Source organism: Pseudophryne corroboree, chromosome 5 (assembly GCF_028390025.1).
Source record: "Pseudophryne corroboree isolate aPseCor3 chromosome 5, aPseCor3.hap2, whole genome shotgun sequence".
Classification (NCBI taxonomy): domain Eukaryota; kingdom Metazoa; phylum Chordata; class Amphibia; order Anura; family Myobatrachidae; genus Pseudophryne; species Pseudophryne corroboree.
In genome coordinates, this window is record NC_086448.1 from 190,752,560 (window position 1) to 190,777,245 (window position 24,686).

At 44.6% G+C, this 24,686-nt stretch overlaps 1 protein-coding gene across 4 annotated transcripts in view; it reads left to right on the forward strand.

Annotated features, from left to right (window-relative positions):
* Positions 1 to 23,502, forward strand: part of CPVL (carboxypeptidase vitellogenic like) — a 392,151-nt gene extending 368,649 nt beyond the window's left edge. For all 4 annotated transcript variants that reach the window (XM_063921970.1, XM_063921966.1, XM_063921969.1 and 1 more), the window contains one exon: positions 23,302 to 23,502. In XM_063921970.1, the coding sequence (XP_063778040.1) occupies positions 23,302 to 23,418 (117 nt within the window). In that variant the 3' untranslated portion in view covers positions 23,419 to 23,502. The remainder of the gene's footprint in view (positions 1 to 23,301) is intronic.
* Positions 23,503 to 24,686: the final 1,184 nt, after the last annotated feature.

Consider the following 24,686-nt stretch of genomic DNA (forward strand, 5'->3'; position numbering starts at 1 on the left):
AACAAATGTACCTCATATTGTAGAATCAATTCAGAATGACGTTACTGGACTTAATCCTGTCAGGGTAATTGCAGTACCAAATGGGAAAACTGACTCTTCAGGAGTCACCCCCGTCAGGAACATCGCCATGTACTGCCCCTTTTTCCCGAACGGAATTAAGAACAATTCTGTCTGAATTTCCTGATCCCAGGAAAGACTTAGTTGCTTGTCAAAGATACATTAAGAGTGCTAGGACATACTGCAGAGCCAAATAACAAAGATTGGAGGACAGTTTTGAGGGCATGTTTACCCCCCGATGTTGATTCATTGAAATTTATCGCTGATTGTAAGCTAGATGAGGAAGTGCCACTAACAAACGAGTATAACCAAGATAATGTAAAAAGAATCAATCTACAGTTGAAAGAATATTTTCCCACAGTAGTAAAATGGAATAAAATCTTTACAATAAAACAAAAAGAAGGTGAATCCGCATCAGAGTATTTTCACCGGGCTCTGCAGGATATGGCTAGGTACACGGGTATAGATGACATTGACACTAACGTACACCACAGAGAGGTAGCTGTGTCTGTATTAATGGACAGCTTAAAAGACACACTAAAAAATCAGGGTACAAACCTCCATACCTCACTGGAGAGGCATCTCGGTGGCTGCATTAAGAGAGTCCGCTATCGAGCATGACCGCAATATCCAAAGAACCAGGGAAGCGCAGGGAGAACGGTTGATGGCGATGAGCATCCGAGCGTTTGAGGAGGCATCAAATCAACCAAGACCTCAGGTCATTGACACTTGGAGGAAACCAAGGATTTGTTATAATTGTAGAAGAGAAGGGCATTATGCCAGCAACTGTAATAACCCACATAAAGTCAGACCCCCTAGACCAAGAAATGAGCAAAGTTATAACACACAAAATTATAATCAGGGATCATATAGGAAAAATTTTGGCCCACACCCATAATGTGCAGTCAGGAAAGGTGATCATTAGGACTGATGGTAAGCCTGAGGTTATAGTTAATAAATTGGGAGGTCATTCCCTGAAAACACAGGAATGACCGGGTGAAACGTTGTAAATGTATCTGTGAAATGTTTCGTTTTCTCTCTCCCCATCTCTGACGATTATTGGTAGAATTCAAACATTGCATACATACTTGGTCTTTGCAGAAGTCTACCAAACCCCAGCATGACCTATCCGCACCAATGTATTCTGGCCAGATACAGACAATGGAATATGGAAGTGCTGGGGGGAGGGACTGCGCAAGGAAACCATTGGACATGTAGATATGACAGCCTGATGATCTGACAGTGTTTTGAAATGTTTGAAAAATGTTTTTTTTTTTTTCTTTCTCTTTTCCTATTGATGGCTATTGTTGATTTAAGTAATATACACATGCACATAAATTGTTCTCTCTCTTTGTTTTTTTTGCTGTTGTTGTTTTCTCTCTCTTCTCACTCATGCTTTCATGTTTTAAAGATGGTATGTCACCCATCAGTTAGACAAATGGTAATCCAAGATTTTTGCTCCTTACAGAAAGATCGCTGGTTTGGAGGGAATATTGCATCACCAGAATGTTCGTTTGGAAGACTGAGAGACAGCACCTTTGAGAAGACAGCAGAACAAGAAGAACAACAAGACGAGAGAACTAATTATCGTAACAAGTTTCTCTCCCCCTCAAACTGATTTTCTGTACCCCCATTACAAATTTCTTCTTTTCTCCTCCTGTAAGATGGACTTGCCCCAAGAGACTGTGATCTGGATTTTCCTGTTGACCATGATGTTGACCAGAGCAGTCTGTTCCGGTGAGAGTATCAGTGAGGTCGTGAAAGGATCCAGAAAGGTCCTGATGATAAAGATGGAGGTGTAAATTTCCAATAGCAACCCAATCACCAAGCAAAGGCGAGTACCGGAAACGATCTAGCAGCCATGTTATTTGTAAACATTTTTCTTTTAAGGATTATTAGCTGAAGAAAACTGTATCTGTAGGCTCTGTGATAATGTCATTGAGGATGGGTGTATTAAGAAATGCCAATCCAGTTTTAATATCCATATGGACCGGCATCCCTTGAGTGACTATCACTCTTTAGTGGGTAGTGTGCTTAATAAAACAGATTGTTGGGTATCCTCTCAAGTACCTCAAGGTCATAGCAAATCAGGGCTAGTGCCATTTCCTTTAACGATAGAGGAGGTACTTGAGTTAAATGGTGGGAGACCGGTGGACAGGAGGTTTAATATCTCCAGCCCTCCTAGTTTGAAGCTCCACCAATACCATGTGGATAGGTCCCTATTATGTTTCAACATCTCCAATCCCAGAAAGCCGGGAAATTGGGAAGTGTCATGGAGTAACCACACCATGACCTTTTCGCATAGAGCAGATAGAATGCCTACAGATACAGAGCTTGTACGCCACATAGCCAGTAGAGGAAAATCTTTCCGGTATAGGTACACCTTAGGAAATAGGATTACGAGAGTTGGAGAAGTATCACCAGGATACTGTGCACATATCATACAACCTGATACGTGTATTAAGCAGATGGAAGAATTAGGGTTAGGAGAGTTCACCTGGAAGGTGTGTAATATGGTTATGTCCTACTCCGTCCCATATGTTCTCCCCGATGATGCATATTTCATATGCGGGAGAAAGGCGTACAAGTGGCTTGCCCCAAACTCTGAAGGATTGTGTTATATTGGAAAAGTATTGCCTGAAGTAATGACTGTGTCACATGACAAAATGAAAGACATACACCGTGGTGCCCAAGCTCCTTATACTCACACCCATTACGAGCACGTTGTTAAAAGGCACCTGATAGAGAAGACAGAGCATCCGGCCTCTGATCTGATAAGTGAATCCACCGGGATTCAATTCTTAATCGCGTTAGATTTCACCCGCACCGCTAGAGGAGTGCTGAATTATAAATACATTTCTGCGCTCGCCAATTTGTTAGATAATATTACTGAAATGTATGATGACACGTTTAGATATACTGGAAGGGAACTTCAAGCTTATAAAACAGAACTGGTGCAGCATAGAATGGTTCTTAATTACCTCACAGCAGTGACAGGCGGATATTGTGTTACATTGGCAACACAGTACGGCGTGAAGTGTTGCACGTATATCACGAATAGCACCGAGGATCCGGTCGAGGTCATAGACCAAAAGATGGACGATATTCTCCAATTGAAGTGGGAATTTCGCAGGAGACACAATCTCACTCTTGCTGCTGTAGGTAATGAGCTGACTGGTTGGGTGTCATGGTTGAACCCGCGAAATTGGTTTTCTGGTTTAGGAGACTGGGCTCAAGGAGTCATAATGGATGTTGGGAAGTTTCTCCTATGTATCTTAGGTGTTGTCATATCGATTGGATTGATATTTAGATGCGGTCAGGCTTTAATGAAGTGCAATCATCGTACTAGGGTAATGAGTTTAAGGAGTGAGGAAACTGTAATTAACCTGGACTTGATTTATGACCCAAATGTAGAAACAATGATGTGATGAAAATGCGATTTCTACGGTCCGTTTCTTTCACCTGTTTTTCCGTTTCCTCCAAGGTAACAAGACCCACTTGGACGAGGAATTTGATGAGCCGATATACAGACAACAGAGGGATTAAAGAAGAAGTTTTGACAACCTGATACACAGATTTTTGATGAACTATGCCATGGATCCCCAGTTTCCCTAGAAATTTTAAAATTACGCTAGCCCAACACTTTTGTAAATCTATGGACATTGACAGCTTTTGCTCGCACCTTATGGGCAAAAGCACAAAGAAGACTGCATTCAACAGACACCAAACAAGACCTCAATCGACGACTGTACATTTACCTGACATAGAATACCACCGCATTTACCGTAATTATGTCTTTTCTTCATTTCTACAACCCTCAGGTAATGACACACATAGTCGATAGGGAATACAGGCACAGATATCAGCAATCACATATCTCCCCCATTCATGTATCATCAACTAAAATGTGCTCCCCCATTTTGTTACAACCAAAGCCGAAAAGAGCTCGGTAAAGTTTGACAGCCCATCCACAGACCCGTACCACGGGATAAGAAGGAATTCAAATGTATACTTCGCAATACCTCGAAGCTTGATTTAAAACACGTACGGCACGATGATACATGACCCCCAAGCACGGATTCATACACACATGCTTCTGCTATCTCACTAGGTCATACCCTTTTCCTACCATCTCCTCTCCTCCCTTACCCAACCATGTAAATGTATTAACCCCTAACATATATTTTTCTCCTTTTGAAATGTTTTCAGGAAGTGGCAGTTATTGTTGACTGTCAAAGTCAGAAAAATATCTCTATGCACACTACCATATTTGCACCTCACACAGGTCCGTGCTGCGCGTGCGTACGCTCTCCCGTACGTGCGCATACTCACAGTCGCGGGCACCCGCAGGCGCATGGTATGCGTATTTACGGTAGAGTTTATGCGATCGTAGCGTGCGACTCAATCATTACATATTTTCACTATATAATGTATTTTGTAGATCATGGTCCCTTTGATAGATTCTGCAAGTTTGGTTAATATAGAATGTTCATGAACAGAGGAATCCCTCTTTGTTTGATACGAAGGGTCAGACAGGAGTAATACAGTGGTGTTTAGTATCCATCGGAAGAATATTTAATTAGAAATATTCCGGTGTTGGTTTGAAGCAGATCAATCGCTCGTGCGAATAGTTATGGACATAAGAAGTTTATGAACATTTACTTTATTTGCACTTTATTACCCATGCGGCGGGAAACCCAGTTTCCCTCCCACCTGAGCTGTTGGAAATAGTCACAGCCCACCTGTATGAATCAATCTATGACCTTTTGTTATAATGCGAAGCCGAATTCCTGTGTCCAATGAACAATAAGATTGTAGGGACCATTGAATTGCATTGTGTGTGGGGCATAAATAGGCAGGCCGACCATATCCAGTTCACTCTCTTCAACGGTTCTCATTGCTGATAATCGGGAGCTGGATATCGAGGCGCATGCGATCGTTTCCCCTTGTGCGTAAGTTTTCTCCGCAGTCATATTGTCTTGATGTTATTATGAGCCATCTCTCTCTCCTCTCTTTTTTCCCTTATTTTCCCTTGATTGTATTGTATTGTATTGTATGGTATTTCCTGTGTAATTATCTGGTTAGTTAGTCTATGTTATATTGTAGTGTATGCTTTGTACTGTGATTCTTTTGCAAGTATAATAGTCATAATACATATAATAGGTTTTGGACCCTAAGCCCAGGTATCTGTGTATTTCTTATAGTGTTAAGTATTCCCTGAGCGTCGGTGACGCCCAAGCAGCTTTGTAGTTAATCAGGTTACACCAGGTTGCATTTACACTCTATCACCACACTAAGGTTTACTGTATATTTCGTTGTTAATGGTATAGATATAAAGGTTTAACGTCGTAAGCGTCTGCACCGCTGGAGATCTCCTCGTGGTCCCAAGCGTCCGCTACGCTATAGCGAATCATTACGTTAGTCGGCAGCCAATAGCGTGCCTGCCTGTGATCTCTGGGCCGTAAGCGAACGTGACGCTTGAGCGTCTCGACTACGGTTGAGCGATCGTTACGCAACTGGCGTACCCTTACGGTACTTCTTACGTAGATAGCGTACAGTGTTCTTAGACCTCTTAAAGTGTTTTATATACGATAAATATTTAGCTTTATCAACAGGAAACTACCTTAAAATCTATTTATACACATATGGGTGCTTTGCTCAGGCCGGCAATAGCATCGGCATGGCAGCATGGACAGATACCTTATTAGCTGACATTGATACCCTGGACAAGGATACCATTTTACTGACTTTAGGTCACATTAAAGATGCAGTCTTATATATGAGAGACGCTCAAAGAGACGTGGGGCTGCTTGGTTCCAGAGCCAACGCCATGGCAGTTTCGGCGAGACGAGCTCTGTGGACCCGCCAATGGTCGGGTGATGCCGACTCAAAGAAGCATATGGAGGTTTTACCTTACAAGGGTGAAGTTTTGTTTGGGGATGGTCTCGCGGACCTGGTTTCCACAGCTACTGCGGGTAAATCTACATTTTTGCCTTTTGTTCCCCCACAGCAAAAGAAAACTCCACAATATCAGATGCAGTCCTTTCGGTCGCATAAGTCCAGAAGAGGTTGGGGCTCCTCTTTCCTCGCCAGAGGTAAGGGTAGAGGTAAGAGAACACCTGCTTCGGCTAGTTCCCAGGAGCAGAAGTCCTCCCCGGCTTCTGCTAAATCCACCGCATGACGCTGGGGCTCCAGTGAGGGAGTCCGCACCGGTGGGGGCACGTCTTCGACTCTTCAGCCAGGTCTGGGTTCTGTCAGACGTGGATCCTTGGACGTTGGAAATTGTATCCCAAGGTTACAAACTGGAGTTCGAAGAGGTGCCCCCTTGCCGATTTTTCATGTCTGCCTTGCCAGCCTCTTCCCCGGAGAGGGAAGTAGTATTAGATGCAATTCAAAAGCTGTGTCAACAGCAAGTGATTGTCAAGGTTCCCCATGTCCAACAGGGAAATGGGTACTATTCAACCCTGTTTGTGGTCCTGAAGCCGGATGGTTCGGTCAGACCCATTTTAAATCTAAAATCCCTAAACCTGTACTTGAAAAAGTTAAAATTCAAGATGGAATCACTCCGGGCTGTGATATCCAGTCTGGAAGGAGGGGATTTTATGGTGTCGCTGGACGTGAAGGATGCCTACCTTCATGTCCCCATATTTCCTCCTCATCAGGAGTACCTGAGGTTCGCGGTACAGGACTGTCATTACCAGTTTCAGACGTTGCCGTTTGGGCTTTCCACGGCCCCGAGGATTTTCACCAAAGTGATGGCGGAAATGATGGTGCTCCTGCGCAGGCAGGGAGTCACAATTATCCCATACTTGGACGATCTCCTGATAAAGGCGAGATTGAGAGATCAATTGCTGAAAAGCGTGTCGCTCTCCCTGTGAGTGTTACAAAAACACTGTTGGATTTTCAATCTGCCAAAGTCACAGTTGATTCCAACGACTCGACTATCATTCCAAGGCATGATTCTGGACACGGAACAGAAGAGGGTTTTTCTACCAATGGAAAAAGCCCAGGATCTCCAGAACATGGTCAGGGACCTGCTAAAACCAAAAAGAGTGTCTGTTCATCAATGCACTCGAGTTCTGGGAAAAATGGTGGCAGCCTACGAGGCCATCCCCTTCGGCAGGTTCCATGCGAGGACGTTTCAGTGGGACCTTCTGGACAAGTGGTCAGGGTCCCATCTGCAACTACATCAAAAGATAAGCCTGTCCCCCAGGGCCAGGGTGTCTCTCCTGTGGTGGCTGCAGAGTGCTCACCTTCTAGAGGGTCGCAGGTTCGGCATTCAAGACTGGGTTCTGGTGACCAAGGACGCAAGCCTCCGAGGATGGGGAGCAGTCACAAAAGGAAGAAATTTTCAGGATCTATGGTCAAGCCAGGAGGCTTGTCTACACATCAACGTGCTGGAATTGAGGGCCATATACAACGGCCTACGACAAGTGGAGTATCTTCTTCGCAACCTACCAGTGCTGATTCAATCAGACAACGTCACAGCCGTGGCTCATGTAAACCGCCAAGGCGGGACAAGGAGCAGAGTGGCAATGGCGGAAGCCACCAGAATTCTGCGCTGGGCGGAAAATCACGTAAGCGTTCTGTCAGCAGTCTTCATACCGGGAGTGGACAACTGGGAAGCAGACTTCCTCAGCAGACACGATCTCCATCCAGGAGAGTGGGGACTTCATCAAGAGGTCTTTGCAGAGATAACAAGTCTTTGGGGACTTCCTCAAACAGACATGATGGCGTCACGCCTCAACAAAAAGCTTCGTAGGTATTGTGCCAGGTCAAGGGACCCTCAGGCAGTAGCGGTAGACGCCCTAGTGACACCATGGGTGTTTCAGTCGGTCTATGTGTTCCCTCCTCTGCCACTCATCTCAAAAGTGCTGAGAATCATAAGACGAAAAATAGTACAGACAATACTCATTGTTCCAGATTGGCCTCGAAGGGCCTGGTATTCGTTTCTTCAGGAGATGCTCACAGAAGATCCGTGGCCTCTTCCTCTCAGGGAAGACCTGTTGCAGCAGGGGCCTTGCATGTTCCAAGACTTACCGCGGTTGCGTTTGACGGCATGGCGGTTGAACACCGAATCCTAGCTGAGAAAGGTATTCCGGAGGAAGTTATCCCTACTCTGATAATGCTTCGCCGTTACCTCCTTCCTAGCCTTTATCACCGTATCTGGAGGAAGTATGTATCTTGGTGTGATACCAAGAATGCTCCTACGGAAGATTTCCATCTGGGCCGTTTTCTCCACTTCCTACAGACAGGAGTGGATATGGGCCTAAAGTTAGGCTCCATTAAGGTACAGATTTCGGCCTTATCTATATTCTTTCAGAAGGAATTGGCTTCTCTCCCAGAAGTCCAGACTTTTGTAAAGGGAGTACTGCACATCCAGTCTCCTTTTGTGCCACCAGTGGCACCATGGGACCTTAACGTGGTGTTACAGTTCCTTAAATCACACTGGTTTGAACCCCTTCAAACGGTTGAATTAAAATTTCTCACCTGGAAGGTGGTCATGTTATTAGCCTTGGCATCTGCAAGGCGGGTGTCAGAGTTGGCGGCCTTGTCTCACAAGAGCCCCTACTTGATTTTTCATGTGGATAGAGCGGAATTGAGGACTCGTCCTCAATTTGTGCCTAAGATGGTTTCTTCATTTCATTTGAACCAACCTATTGTGGTACCTGTGGCTACGAGTGACTTGGAGGACTCCAAGTCCCTGGATGTAGTCAGGGCCTTAAAAATCTATGTAGCCAGGACGGCTAGGGTTAGGAAGACAGAGGCTCTGTTTGTCCTGTATGCAGCCAACAAGGTTGGCGCGCCTGCTTCTAAGCAGACTTTTGCTCGCTGGATCTGTCACACGATTCAGCAGACTCATTCTACGGCTAGATTTCCGTTACCAAATTCGGTTTAGGCCCATTCCACTAGGAAGGTGGGCTCTTCTTGGGCGGCTGCCCGAGGCGTCTCAGCATTACAGTTGTGCCGAGCAGCTACTTTATTTGGGTTCAAACACACTTGCAAAATTCTACAAGTTTGATACCCTGGCTGATGAGGACCTTGCATTTGCTCAATCGGTGCTGCAGAGTCATCCGCACTCTCCCGCCCGGTTTGGAGCTTTGGTATAAACCCCATGGTCCTTACGGAGTCCCCAGCATCCTCTAGGACGTAAGAGAAAATAAGATTTTAAACCTACCGGTAAATCTTTTTCTCCTAGTCCGTAGAGGATGCTGGGCGCCCCGTCCCAGTGCGGACTAAATCTGCAAGACTTGTATATATTGGGTGGGGGTTATTTTTGGAATCTGCACTGGTCCTGATTGTACACTAATTGTCATTCAATTGTTATATAACATATATGACATATAAGGCAAATATAATAAGACCAACATAAAGCTACCGACTTCGCCTAATAAGGCTTTTGAAGTAGATCAAGGTTGGTGGTGCTCCCAGACATTCGTTCAAAAGCAAACTGGTAAGGGATTGTTTTGCAAAGTGGCAAAAAAGAAGAGGACTATTATGTCTCTCAGGGGCACACTTAATTTCTATAGGTTGATAGAAAATTGGAAGAATAGATAAGAGATTGTAGTTTGTATGTAGAATTAGATAAAACTTAACTTTTAATGGTATTCACAGACGAAAAAATTGTAAAATTATAGCTGTGTATCAGCAGTATAAATTAAAACAAGTATTAAACAAAATTGTAGTGACGATGAAGTAAAGTGTGACTCACTTGAATAAAGAGGGTGACAGGAAGATAACTGTAAACCCACTGATTTGTAAGCGAGTATTTAACGTTAGACGTTTGTCAGAAGCGAAAATATAATGTTCCTGTTATCTCTATGAAATTATGATAATAAATCGATCGTGTGAACAAGCTCCTCCCAGCGAAACGCGCGTCACTTCCGGTCCGGCACCCGACTTCCGGGACCTCCGCGACGGGGCTCCGGCGGACGGACTCCTCTCCGGCATCGCAGCAAGTATTTGACCGCTCCATGTAGCGGATTCAGCTCCCTGTGTATCCATCACTGGAACATAGGAAAGTTTCACACTGCTTATTCAAGTGAGTCACACTTTACTTCATCGTCACTACAATTTTGTTTAATACTTGTTTTAATTTATACTGCTGATACACAGCTATAATTTTACAATTTTTTCGTCTGTGAATACCATTAAAAGTTAAGTTTTATCTAATTCTACTTACAAACTACAATCTCTTATCTATTCTTCCAATTTTCTATCAACCTATAGAAATTAAGTGTGCCCCTGAGAGACATAATAGTCCTCTTCTTTTTTGCCTCTTTGCAAAACAATCCCTTACCAAGACTTGTATATAGTTGTTGCTTACATAAGGGTTATGTTACAGTTGAGATCGGTCGTTGACTGATGCTGTTTTTGTTCATACTGTTAACTGGTTGCTTATATTCCAGGTTATACGGTGTGGTTGGTGTGGGCTGGTATGAATCTTGCCCTTAGATTACAAAATCCTTTCCTCATATTGTCCATCTCCTCAGGGCACAGTTTCTCTAACTGAGGTCTGGAGGAGGGGCATAGAGGGAGGAGCCAGTGCACACCCATACTAAAAGTTCTTTATAGTGCCCATGTCTCCTGCGAAGCCCGTCTATACCCCATGGTCCTTACGGAGTCCCCAGCATCCTCTACGGACTAGGAGAAAAAGTATTTTTCTGGATATCATTGTAATGTAGCATTTTGTATGCAGATACAGTCACACACAGAATATAGGCATGCCACATATTTTAATCGGCATAAGCGGCTTGAGCGTCTGAGTCGCATAGCAATGCAAATAAAACACATTTTTGGCAAAAAGACCCCCAACGTTAGCAGAGCTGCCGGCTGACTCACGCCAGACATCTCCTGCTGCATGGCATACAAGGTGTATGAGGACATACATGTGTGTGTGTGAGTGAATGAGAGAGAATAATAGGATTTTAATTACCTACCGGTAAATCCTTTTCTCATAGTCCGTAGAGGATGCTGGGGTCCATTTTAGTACCATGGGGTATAGACTGTTCCGCAGAAGCCTTCGGCACTTTAAGACTTTTCAACAGTGTGAACTGGCTCCTCCCTCTATGCCCCTCCTCCAGACCGCAGTTTAGAAAATGTGCCCGGGAGACTGGATGCACACTAGTGGAGCTCTACAGAGTTCTGCTGGAAAAGACTTTGTTAGGTTTTTTTTATTTTACAGGGAAGCTGCTGACAAGCAGCTTCCCTGCTTCGTGGGACTTAGGGGGAGAAGTAGGAACCAACTTCTCAATAAATTCAATGGCTCTGCTTCCGCTGACAGGCAGTGCAAGGTTTCTCGACACCCTGGGCAAAACTTCAGTCTGCTTTTAACCCCCCCCCCCCCCCCCCCATCCTCGACCAAATCCACTCACCAGTACCTTTTTTCCAGCCCGTCAGATGAAATTATGCCGGCAGCATCTTAGAAGTTCAACAGCTACCATCTACATAAAGTTTTACAAGGATGCATCTCTCGAAGTTATCCTTAAATTTGTGATAAGCAGACTCAGGGTTGCCCCCTCAGATATTGGCACCCTAAGCAGCTGCCTAATGGTAGAGCCAGCCCTGCACTTACACATAATGCCCACAGTAGTAGTGCCACTTACGTATAATACACACAGTAGTAGTGCTGCTTACATATAATACACACAGTAGTAGTGCTGCTTACATATAATACACACAGTAGTAGTGCTGCTTACATATAATACACACAGTAGTAGTGCTGCTTACATATAATACACACAGTAGAATCCCGTTGGTGGGGTGTGGTCCAGACAACGCAGGCGTGTCCAGACTGTTGCGGGGGCGGGCCGTGGCGACTGCATGATATCACCTAGGCTGCGCAGGCAGTGAGCTACTCAGCAAGTGCAAAAGCATCGCCGCCGTGCATTGCGAAGTACATTTGGATCTGGACTATGTACATACTATTTGAGGATGATATGCACTGTTTAATTCTATTTATGTGAGTAGAACCAATAAATCATCCTATGATTCTTTATCCCAACAGTCTGCACTATGTCTGCTTGTTTCAATTTTTTCAGAACAATATCTTTATAGAGAAAGAATACATTAGTGCAGACTTCACTGTCTAAATGGTTGAAAGAAAGTAACCATTGATTGTTTTACTCGGTATATGTTCTTGCGCCACGTGTTAAGATATTAGCATTCCCCTCAGATGTGCAATCTGTATACTAGTGCTCTGCCTTTATACATGCCATATCTGCTCACTCACTACTAATACAGTAAGTAGGTAACTGTATTAGCCTCTATATATATATCAGCAATAGATAGCTACAGGCTACAATCCATATTATGATTGCAAAAAAAAAGGTAATTTGTGCTATTGATGTTTTAAAAATGTCCTGTGTAAATACATGTAACTTCATCCTCGTTGCTACAATGCCGTACTGCAGCCATGCTGCTCCCCAAGCAGAGCGCCATCACACCTGCCATTGCACAGATTTGCCCCCTCCATACCCTGACAAAGTCCACTGGGTACATCTCCAGGACAGGGTCGTAGCCAGAACTTTGTTGGCCCCATAGCAACATATTGAAGGGGTTCAGGGTATACCAAGATATATTGCAGACCCAAAGGCAACTTTTTTTTAAGGACACCTATGTTTCACCTAATGAGGAGCGCAGTGGGTAATGTGTCGGATGCAATCGCGCGGGGGGGGGGGGGGGGGGGGGGAGATCCAATCGTGGGGGCGTGAGTAAGATGCGGGAGGGAGCTGTCCTGGTGCTGGACGGGAATATGCACAATTCTATTGTGGAGAGGGGGAGGATTGCGGAAAGAGCAGTGAACAGACAGTGCTGCAGACAATAACATTTTACTGCTTATCGCCTGATGGTTTCAGTGCCGGCTGCTTACCGGTGGGCGGTGCAGCATCCCTGCTGAGCCGTGAAACTCAGCTGAGCTAAGGGAAAGGAAGTATTCTTTCATTGGCAGCATGCAGCGCCGCCCTCTAGTGGCCGGCGCCCATAGGCAGTTGCCTAGTGGTGGCGCCGGCCCTGCTGACAGGACACCATTAGCTCCTGAAGGGTACTGAACACAGCCCTTGCCTGGCTGTAGCTCATTCCCACAGCACTGCCGCCACCCCCTAACAGAGCCAGAAGACAGAAGGCTGGTGAGAATTTACCGGAGGCCTGCAGAGAGGGGTCCTTCGGTCATCATGGCGGCATAAAGGTACCAGCGCATCGGCGGGACGCTGCGCAGCATGTGTCTCAGCACAAGGGTGCAGAGCACGCGGGGGGGGGGGGCGCGCTCTGTGGGACATGATATAAATCTTTACTCTCACTGGCATAGCAGTACATACATGGTAGCCGCTGATATACATACCCCTGTCAGTATAAATAATTCACTCACTGAGGTAGAATCGCGCCATTACAGGGGGGCGGGGCTTCTCAGACTTGCCAAAACACTCACTGGGTGCCATTTTCTCCTGCAGAAACGCCAGAGTGCTGATCCTGAACGCTGCTTCTCATACATCGCTGATACAAGTACCAGGGTGTTATATAGAGGGTGGGGAGTGCATATTACATTAGGTCTGCGGACTTAATATTGGAAAAAGCGCTGTTGTGTATTATAGGGCGCGGGGTGTGGACTGGCAAATCCCTCTGTGTCCCTCTGACAGACATTAGTGTGAGTCTGTCCCCAATAGCTCCCCTGTGTGAGAGTGGTGTGTATGTACAAGTGTATACCATGTCAGGAGAAAGCTCTCCCCCAGAGGAACCCATTTTAGATTCACAAGAGAGTAATGAGCCTGTGTGGGTGAGAAAGTTGCAGAGTAATATGTCTAAGCTTGCAAAGAAATTCTCTGAATCTGAACAACAGACAAAGTATTGGAGACAGTCTGTGGAGGATGCACTGTTTGCTGAGCCCTCCACGTCATCCACTCGGGACCCTTCCAGTTCCCAGAAAAGGTCTCTGGCGCAGATTATGCAAAGGGACACTGACACAGATTCCGACACTGAGGTCGACACTGGGGATTTGAGAGGGGTAGACCCCAAACTAGCCAAGAGCATTCAATGTATGATAGTCGGTTTACCGACACAACACCTGCACCTGACGAAACAGATTATTTTAAATTAAATAAAAAACAGGTGGTGACTTTTCCTCCGTCTAAGGAATTGAATGCATTCTTTGAAGAACCCTGGTCTAACCCAGAAAAGAAGTTTACTATTCCTAGAAGGATACGTGTAGCGTACTCTTTCCCTGAGGAAGACAGACGCAAGTGGGAGTCACCCCCGATGGTAGACACCTCAGTCTTTAGGCTGTCGAAGAAAATCATTTTGCCTGCCCCAGGGTCAGCTTCATTAAAAGAACCTGCTGACTGTAAGTTAGAGACGACTTTAAAGTCCATCTATATAGCTACTGGTACGTTACTCAGGCCCACAATTGCTTCTGCGTGGGTGGGTAGCACAGTGGAAAAATGGGCAGATAACTTGATTGTTAATATAGACACTGTCGATAAAGATGATATGCTTCTAATTCTAGGTCATATCAAAGATTCTGCAGGTTACTTAGTTGAGGCTATGAAGGATGTTGGGTTACTGGGTTCAAGATCCTCCGCTATGGTGATTTCAGCCCGCAGGGCACTCTGGATCCGCCAATGGAATGCTGATGCAGAATCCAAGAGAAATATTGAGGCGCTCCCCTACAATGGTGAGGCCCTCTTTGGAGGCAAGCTGGATGCCAGGATATCAACTACTACATCTGGCAAATCAGCATTTCTGCCGTCGGCAGCTGCACCGGCTAGGAAAGGGTATCATTCTCATACTGGTGGTCATTCCGAGTTGTTCGCTCGTTGCCGATTTTCGCTATATTGCGATTAGTCGCTTACTGCGCATGCGCAATGTTCGCAGAGCGTATGCGCTTAGTTATTTTACTCAAAAGTTAGGTATAACAAGGATTTTTCATCGTTCTGGTGATCGTACTGTGAGTGACAGGAAGTGGGTGTTTCTGGGCGGAAACTGTCCGTTTTCTGGGCGTGTGCGAAAAAATGCTGCCGTTTCTGGGAAAAACGCGGGAGTGGCTGGAGAAACGGGGGAGTGTCTGGGCGAACGCTGGGTGTGTTTGTGACGTCAAACCAGGAACGAAACTGACTGAACTGATCGCAGTGGCAGAGTAAGTCCCGAGCTACTCAGAAACTGCAAAGAAATTTCTATTCGCAATTATGCAAATCTTTCGTTCGCAATTCTGCAAAGCTAAGATTCACTCCCAGTAGGCGGCGGCTTAGCGTGTGCAAAGCTGCTAAAAGCAGCTAGCGAGCGAACAACTCAGAATGAGGGCCACTATGCAGTCCTTTCTTTATCAAGAAAGAGAATACCCCTTTCTTCGCAGGAAGAGGGTGGGGACGATGTAGGCGACTTGCAACACCTTCAGACTCGCAGGAGCAGAAGTCAGCCACTGCTTCTGCTAAAACCACAGCATGACGCTGGGGCTCCCCTGCGGGAGTACGATCAGGTGGGGGCACGTCTACAGTTCTTCAGTTAGGTCTGGTTCCACTCAGATCTGGATCCTTGGATACTAAAAATAGTGTCTCAGGGTTACAAGTTAGTTTCAAGATCTCCCCCATGCAGATTTTTCATATCAGCCTTACCAGTTTCTGTTCAAGACAGAAGAAAGGTGCTGGATGCGATACAAAAATTGTCAGGACAAGGTGATTTCCTTAGTTCCTGCACCACAACAGGAGAAAGGGTTTTTATTCAAGCCTGTTTGTGGTTCCGAAGCCGGATGGCTCGGTCAGATCGATTTTAAACCTAAAATCGCTGAACCTTTTATTTAAAAAGATTCAAATTCAAAATGGAGTCCCTGAGAGCGGTGATCTGCAGCTTGGAAGAAAAAGAATTTCTGGTGTCGGTGGACATCAAGGATGCTTATTTGCATATTCCCATTTACCCGCCACATCAAGTTTACCTGAGGTTTGCGGTTCAGGACTGCCACTACCAGTTCCAAACGTTGCCTTTCGGACTCTCCACGGCTCCGAGAATTTTCACCAAGGTGATGGCGGAGATGATGGTTCTCCTTCGCAAGAAAGGGGTCAACATAATTCCGTACCTGGACGATTTCCTGATAAAAGCGAGATCCAGGGAGAAGTTAGTGCAGGACATCGCACTATCCCTGAGGGTGCTGCAACAGCACGGTTGGATCATACACCTTCCAAAATCACAATTGGAACAGATGATGAGGTTGTCATTTCTGGGAATGATACTGGACACCGAGGTACAGAAAGTAGTTCTACCGGTGGAAAAGGCTCTGGAGATCCAGAGCATGAAACCAGCACGAGTGTCGATTCATCAGTGCATTCGCCTGCTGTGGAAAATGGTAGCGGTTTACGAGGCTCTACAATATGGTCGATTCCATGCCAGGGTGTTCCAGTGGGACCTACTGGACAAGTGGTCCGGATCGCATCTGCACATGCATCAAAGGATAATCCTGTCAATGAAAGCCAGAATTTTGCTCCTGTGGTGGCTACAAAGTTCTCACCTCTTGGAGGGACGCAGTTTCTGGATTCATGGCTGGATCCTGGTGACCACAGATCCAAGTCTCCGAGGTTGGGGAGCAGTCACGCAAGGGGAAAGCTTCCAAGGAAGATGGTCAAATCAAGAAACACTTCTTCACATAAACATTCTGGAGTTTACAACAGCCTTCAACAAGCGATGCATCTTCTTCAAGATCGTTCCATACAGATCCAGTCGGACAATGTAACAGCAGTAGCTTACATAAACCGTCAGGGAGGAACGAAAAGCAGAGCAGCGATGGCAGAGGTGACAAAAATACTCCTCTGGGCAGAAAGGCATGCAAGAGCTCTGTCCGCAATCTTCATTCCCGGGAGTGGACAACTGGGAAGCAGACTTCCTCAGCAGATATGATCTCCATCCAGGAGAATGGGGCCTCCACCAAGACGTTTTTGCGGAGGTAGCAAGTTTTTGGGGCGTTCCTCAAGTAGACATGATGGCATCGCGTCTCAACAAAAAGCTTCAGACATATTGTTCCAAGTTGAGAGACCCACAAGCAATAGCAGTGGATGCACTGGTGAGACCGTGGGTGTTCCAGTCAGTGTATGTGTTCCCTCCACTTCCACTAATACCAAAAATTCTCAAGATCAGACGAAGTACAAGGGTTCGGGCAATTCTCATCGCCCCAGACTGGCCAAGGAGGGCTTGGTATCCAGATCTTCAGGAGTTACTGATAGAAGATCCTCGGCCTCTTCCTCTTCGTGAGGACCTGCTTCAGCAGGGGCCGTTGGTTTATCAAGACGTACCGCGGCTACATTTGACGGCATGGCTGTTGAGCGCCAGATCCTAGCCAGGATGTTTATTCCCGATGAAGTCATTCCCACACTTATTCAGGCCAGGAAGGGAGTAACGTCCAAACATTACCATCGTATTTGGAGAAAGTATGTGTCTTGGTGTGAATCCAAAAAGTCTCCTGCGGTAGAGTTTCAATTAGGGCGTCTTCTCCTATTTCTACACGCTGGTGTGGAGGCAGGCTTACGATTAGGGTCTATCAAGGTCCAAATTTCGGCCTTGTCCATTTTCTTTCAGAAACAGTTGGCTTCTCTTCCTGAGGTTCAGACGTTCGTGAAGGGAGTTCTGCGCATCCAACCTCCTTTTGTGCCTACTACGGCACCATGGGATCTTAATGTGGTGTTGCAGTTCATTAAATCGGACTGGTTTGAGCCTCTCAAAGAGGTGGAGTTGAAGTTTCTCACTTGGAAAGTGGTCATGCTGTTGGCTTTGGCATCAGGAAGACGAGTGTCTGAGTTAAGAGCTCTGTCTCACAGGAGTCCTTACTTGATTTTTCATGAAGATAGGGCTGAACTTAGAACACGTCAACAAGTTCTTCCAAAGGTTGTGTCTTCTTTCCATATCAACCAACCTGTGGTGGTGCCAGTGGCTTCTGACACCTCAGCCGTTTCAAAGTCCTTGGATGTCGTCAGAGCTTTGAGGACTTATCTTACAAGAACGGCTCGGATAAGGAAAACAGAAGCGTTTTGTCCTCTATGACCCCAACAAGATTGGGTGTCCTGCTCTAAGCAGACTATTGCACTCTGGATCAGGGGTACGATTCAGCACGTTCATTCCACGCCAGGATTGGCGATACTGACTTCGGTAAAGGCCCACTCTACAAGGAAAGTGGGTTCTTCCTGGGCGGCTGCCCGGGGGGTTTTGGCTTTGCAGATTTGCCGAGCTGCTACTTGGTCAGGTGCAAACACGTTTACTAAGTTTTACAAGTTTGACACCTTGGCTGCTGACGACCTTCAATTTGGTCAGTCAGTTCTGCAGGAACATTAGCACTTTCCCGCCCGTACTGGGAGCTTTGGTACATCCCCATGGTACTAAAATGGACCCCAGCATCCTCTAGGACGTAAGAGAAAATAGGATTTTAATTACCTACCGGTAAATCCTTTTCTCGTAGTCCGTAGAGGATGCTGGGCGCCCGCCCAGTGCTTCTTTTTCCTGCATTATGTTTTTGTCTTTTTACACAAGTTCTCATGTGTTATGAGGTTACACAGCAGTTGCTGTTACTTTATTCATGCTCGTTGGCATGGTTTATTTTGAATGCCATGTTGTGCGGCATGGTTTGTATGGTGTGAGCCGGTGTGAATCTCGCCACTAGCTTAGTCTTAATTCCTTCTCTCGAAGTTGTCCGTCTCCTGGGGCACAGTTTCTATACTGTGGTCTGGAGGAGGGGCATAGAGGAAGGAGCCAGTTCACACTGCTGAAAAGTCTTAAAGTGCCGAAGGCTCCTGCGGAACAGTCTATACCCCATGGTACTAAAATGGACCCAAGCATCCGCTACGGACTATGAGAAAAGGATTTACCGGTAGGTAATTAAAATCCTATTATTCTCTCTCATTCACTCACACACACATGTATGTCCTCATACACCTTGTATGCCATGCAGCAGGAGATGTCTGGCGTGAGTCAGCCGGCAGCTCTGCTAACGTTGGGCGTCTTTTTGCCAAAAATGTGTTTTATTTGCATTGCTATGTGACTCAGACGCTCAAGCCGCTTATGCCGATTAAAATATATGTGGCATGCCTATATTCTATGTGACTGTGGCTGTATCTGCATACAAAATGCTACATTACAATTATTTCCAGAAAAATACTGTAATGTAGCATTTCGTATGCAGATACAGTAACACACAGAATATAGGCATCCTACATATTTTAGAACATCTGTTCTGGCTATACATTAATAAGAAGACCAAATTTATGGTATAAGTAAATTCACATTTTGGGGAATTCATATATTATATGCATAGAGCAAGGCTGGAAGCAGTCAGTCACTCTACTGTGTGGTGTATTTGGTATACACTTAATCACTTGCCTGGCATGGTCGCATAGTTTGCGGCCACACCAGGCTGTGCGTTATCTGATGGCAAATGATGCAACCAGTCAGATACAGAGTGGCTGGCTGACAGAATATAATCTTTTAGCAGCCGCCACTTGCAGAAGGACCTCCGGCCCCTCTGCCACCCTGCAACCTCCTCCAGTGTCTGCCTTGCTGCCGATCACTGCTGATCGATCACCATGGCAGGACCAAGCACCTGGCGGCTGCACAGAGAAGCTGCAGCTTGGGAAATTTAAATTAAAACACCCCGTAGTGTGTGTACTCGGCGACTGCTCAGAGGAGCAGCTGAGGGGGAAATCAAAGCCATGATGGGTTCCGATGTTGCTGATCTTATGTATGAAAAAAATATATATTTTACAAAAAAAATAAAAATATATATATATACACACACACACACACACACACACACACACACACACACACACACACAGAAAATGTGGAGAAAGGGATGAGAAAGGCGCACTATGGGGGTAATTCCAAGTTGATCGCAGCAGGAATTTTTTAAGCAGTTGGGCAAAACCATGTGCACTGCAGGGGGGGCAGATATAACATTTGCAGAGAGAGTTAGATTTGGGTGAGTTATTTTGTTTCTGTGCAGGGTAAATACTGGCTGCTTTATTTTTACACTGCAATTTAGATTGCAGATTGAACTCACCACACCCAAATCTATCTCTCTCTGCACATGTTATATCTGCCTCCCCTGCAGTGCACGTGGTTTTGCCCAACTGCTAACAAAGTTCCTGCTACGTTCAACTCAGAATTACCCCCTATAGTGTAATTATTTTTTCATAGAATTGTGAAGGATGTGGTAATATGCGTGCCAAATTAAGCTAATTATGTGCTCGTAAGTGTAATCTTTCCTGGGGTCGTCAGTCCGGATGTTGCAGTCATCAGACTTGAAATGTGGAACCTCTCAGCACATCAGTCAGGTCCCCTTTGGACTCCCAGACTCTCAGACAATCAAACCACTGCATTCCATGTAGAAAGAAAAATTCACTCCCATAGTGTATTATTTTTTATAATACTGGAGTTTAATTTAGTGCAAAAAAAGAATAAAAATACAAAGTACAGGTTGAGTATCCAAAATTCAAAATCCCACATTTTTGGGTCCCCTACGGAGAGAGGTGCTAATGCAGTGATGCCCTCATTCTGTGTATATGTGTGTGTGTGTGTATGTGTATATATATATATATATATATATATATATATATATATATATATATATATAATGTGTGTGTGTGTGTGTGTGTGTGTGTGTGTGTGTGTATATATATATATATATATATATATATATATATATATATTATGTGTATATGTCTCTGTATCTGCTGGCACTCAATCCTTAGAAATGCTATTGGCCTCTGTGCCTTCCTTACCACTTGCATCAGTGGAATATGTGGATAGAGAAGTACGGGCGGCACTTGTAAGACTTTATGCATTCAGAGTAAATACAGGCAACCCATGCCTAAATGTGCACATTTAGGCGCGGTTTGCCTGTATTTTCTCTCTCTCTCTCTCTCTCTCTCTCTCTCTCTCTCTCATATATATATATATATATATATATATATATATATTTTTTTTTTTTAAATAAAATAATTTTGAACAACTTTAAATACGGCTTACGGTACTTAGGTCGACAGTCATTAGGTCGACCACTATTGGTCGACATGCATTAGGTCGACATGGAAAAAGGACAACATGCGTTTTTCAATTTTTTTTCATATTTTTTTTACTTTTTCATACTTTGCGATCCACGTAGACTATTATTGGGAATAGTAATAGTAAGCCGAGCGCAGCGGTAGTGGAGCGAGGCACCTTGCCTGAAGCATGGCGAGCTTTACGAAGAAAACAACACCAAAAAAACTAAGAAAAAACTCACGTCGACCTAATGACCATGTCGACCTAATGCATGTTTACCAATAGTGGGCGACCTAATGACTGTTGACCTAAATCTTGTCGAACTAATGACCTATACCCTTAAATACAGTACATGTTTTTTACCTAATTCGCTTATTTAAAAAACCGACCATTTTGGAGCTGTTTTTGAGGAAAAAAATCACTAGTTAAGTGGTTATAGATAAATGCCGCCTGGGGAATCTGTCAAATTTCGCAGTCACCTGTCGTTCGAGGCAAATATTTTTGTGGATTGCTTTTGAAAATGTTCATCTTGTCCATTTTTCAAATGGCAGAATTATACAGGCATTTGTCCACCACGTGGTTTAGGTTAATCAGTTTAGTTGTCACAATTATTTTACAATAATGAACAATGGAAGATGTGGAACATGGTAATAGGTTTATCTATCTAATTACTCTTCATTTCTTTTGGTTGTCTTTTATTACTTGGATAATCCTTGTCACCTGCATGCTAATGTAATTACAGTTTGCTGCTGATTTTCACACAGGTGCTGGAACTAGTTTTGTTCTGGATGCCAATATCTGTCTGGGTCTTGGGGAAGGAAAAATATGCCACTGTTTGTATTGTATTGAGGCCTCAGTCTTGCAGCTTTTGGCGCAATATCAAAAACGTCCACAGCTGTTCAAATGTAGCCAGTGCTCAGTATTTACTTATTAATCATTAAAGACAAATGTACATTAATGCATGTTTCTGGATATTTCTTTCATAAAGTACAGAAATAGATAAGCTCTACATCTAAACTCCACGCATCATCATTATAATTAACGAATGATTAAGGCTTGTACATGTGCATTAAAATCAGGATTTTTACAGTAAGTTTACATTCATAAAGCCTGCTACGTAAATGCCCAGTACTGGTAATACTGTATACATTATATATTTGCTGCCCGCAGTCATATCTGTGCTTGGCATTTAAGGTAAATTTCATTGAAGCACTCACCACCCCCTCCCCATACCAGAAGTTGGTTCCAGTACTTAGTACATTGTGCTGCATGGTAAACGTAATAGGGTTCAGGTGTGTGTGAGAATAACTGTATTTTAAAGCAGAAATAATTTACAAGAAAAAAAACAACCTGGGTTTGTCTTGTAAATGATTGCCGCTTTGAAAATACTGGCACAAACTCCCGCACCTCCAGCTTCTGGCCCCCTATTACATTTACGGGTTGGGTACAGGAGACTGGCGGGCACATGACCGACACCGACAGTAAGAATCCCGGAACCTAGAAGTATTCTAACCCTCCTTCATACCTTAAGCTTCCTTTTTTGCAGCTTAACCTAACCCTTCCTTCCCGCAGCCTAAACCTAACCCTCCTGTCCCCGCAGCCTAACCCTTCCTGGCATAAATACGTTCAGGATGTCAACTGCCTGTATTCCAGCATCAGCATTCTGACGGGGGTCTGGATTCTTGCACCGGTCTTCCGACCGCCGGCATCCCATATGTCTGTATGCCAACGACATCCCACATTTACCCCTTTGTATGCCCTAATGGGCTGCCATATCTGGGTCCTCTTGCTTACGTATCTTCCTTTTGCATCTCTCCTTTTGCACACTTGTTGCTAGGTGTTCATGTACCAAATGGAGAAGATCTGTGAGGTCGGCAGAGTTGTTGAATCTCTTCTTGCACAAGTGGTGCTGGGATGTGACCTCACAGATGTGCCTTCATATTGCTTTGACCAACATATCCAGTAGTATATATTTCAGTCTCATTGACAAGGGGATTATTTGGGATTCTTGTGTGGTACTAGATCAGGCCAGCTCACATCCCTTCAAATTATCAAAACTTGTGTGGCATCTCCTATCTCCTTATTCTTGTATACTGTATGTAATTATATTAGGAGATGTACTGGCGGAACTGTAATGTAGCATTGTGCCTTATGAATTGATTTGTCACATTATGTGTATATTGGTGACTAGAGCCTAGTTAAACCTAAAATGATTAATATTGCTGTTCTTGCTTCTTCTAGGTAATAGTCAGAGGAGGCGGACACATCCTTCCATATGACCAACCTGAAAGATCCTTTGTGTTGATTGACAGGTTCATAAGTAAATGTAAGACCTTGAACTGCGAGTCTGGTTTCTGATTTGATACAAATCCTATCTTTACAATCAAACTGAAAAACCGTTCTCATTGATAGTCAATAAAGTCTTTTTGTAAACAGGGAAAATAGTCTGTTTTTTTTAGTCTGTCGATAAGGAGCAGATTCATGATTTGCATCTATGGTGGGAATGGAAGTCCACATTTTCCGGTTTTGGGAAGAAAAACTCCAAGCAGCCTCTTGACATGCTGAGAACATATTATGGGAGACTAGCATAACAACTGACCTATAAGCTCCATGCCCCTTCCATGTGCTGTGTGTGGCAGACCCTGAAACAATATTCACAAGGTTATTTTAGTGTAACAAAATGGACTGTCATGAACATGTTTTGTTATCTTTTATATTTAAGACAACACAAAGTTTCCAAAGAGCGCTACAATGTATACACACAGTGACAGTAAAACATGACCTATCAATGATGCAGTAACTGTAAGCTGACATATCTGTCTGTTGTATTACTCTGTATTGTTCCACAAAATATATAGGACATGGAGAAGAGGTGAGGGTTGGGGAACTTGCTGTATTTTGATAGCAAGTGGAGGAGAATCACTGGGAAGTGAAGTAAGTTCAATCAATTGCCCTGTACCTAACAAAGATAATACATACAATATCCCGGCTCCCGAGATGCCGGCTGTCAAAATACAGACAGCGGCATACCAGAGTTCAAAATTCCGACTGTTTAACAGGTAATTAACCCTGATCCCTGCCCCCCTGTACACTAACCCACCCTTACCGCAGCCTAACCCTCCCCTGTGGCGCCTACCTATAACCCACCCTGCCCCGCAGCCTAACCCTCCCCAGGGGTGCCTAACCCTAACTCCCCCACCCCGTAGCCTAACCCTAATCCTCTTACTAGAGTTACCACCTCATCTCTTTAATTCTAGGCACACATTAATTACACAGGTTCTGTGGCTGATTAAAACCAGGTGAAATGGAGTCTTGAAGTCAGCCAGCCATAGTACCTGTGTAATATGTGTCCAGGATTAAAGGGATGAGGTTGTAACCCTACTTCTTACCCCCGCAGCCTAACCCTCTTATTCCTGCTGCCTAATCCTCTCCCTCCCCCTCCCCCCATCGATCTTGACTGCATCTGAGATTTATATTTTACACTTACAGTATATTCTGAGTGTGTTCAATTCACAAAAGGACTGCCCCATCTCTCAACAGAAATTAATATTTATATTTAGACTGCAAAATTATACAATAAACCCACAATCTGCTTGGGGGAAAAAAGCAGGCAAAGCTTTGTAAAA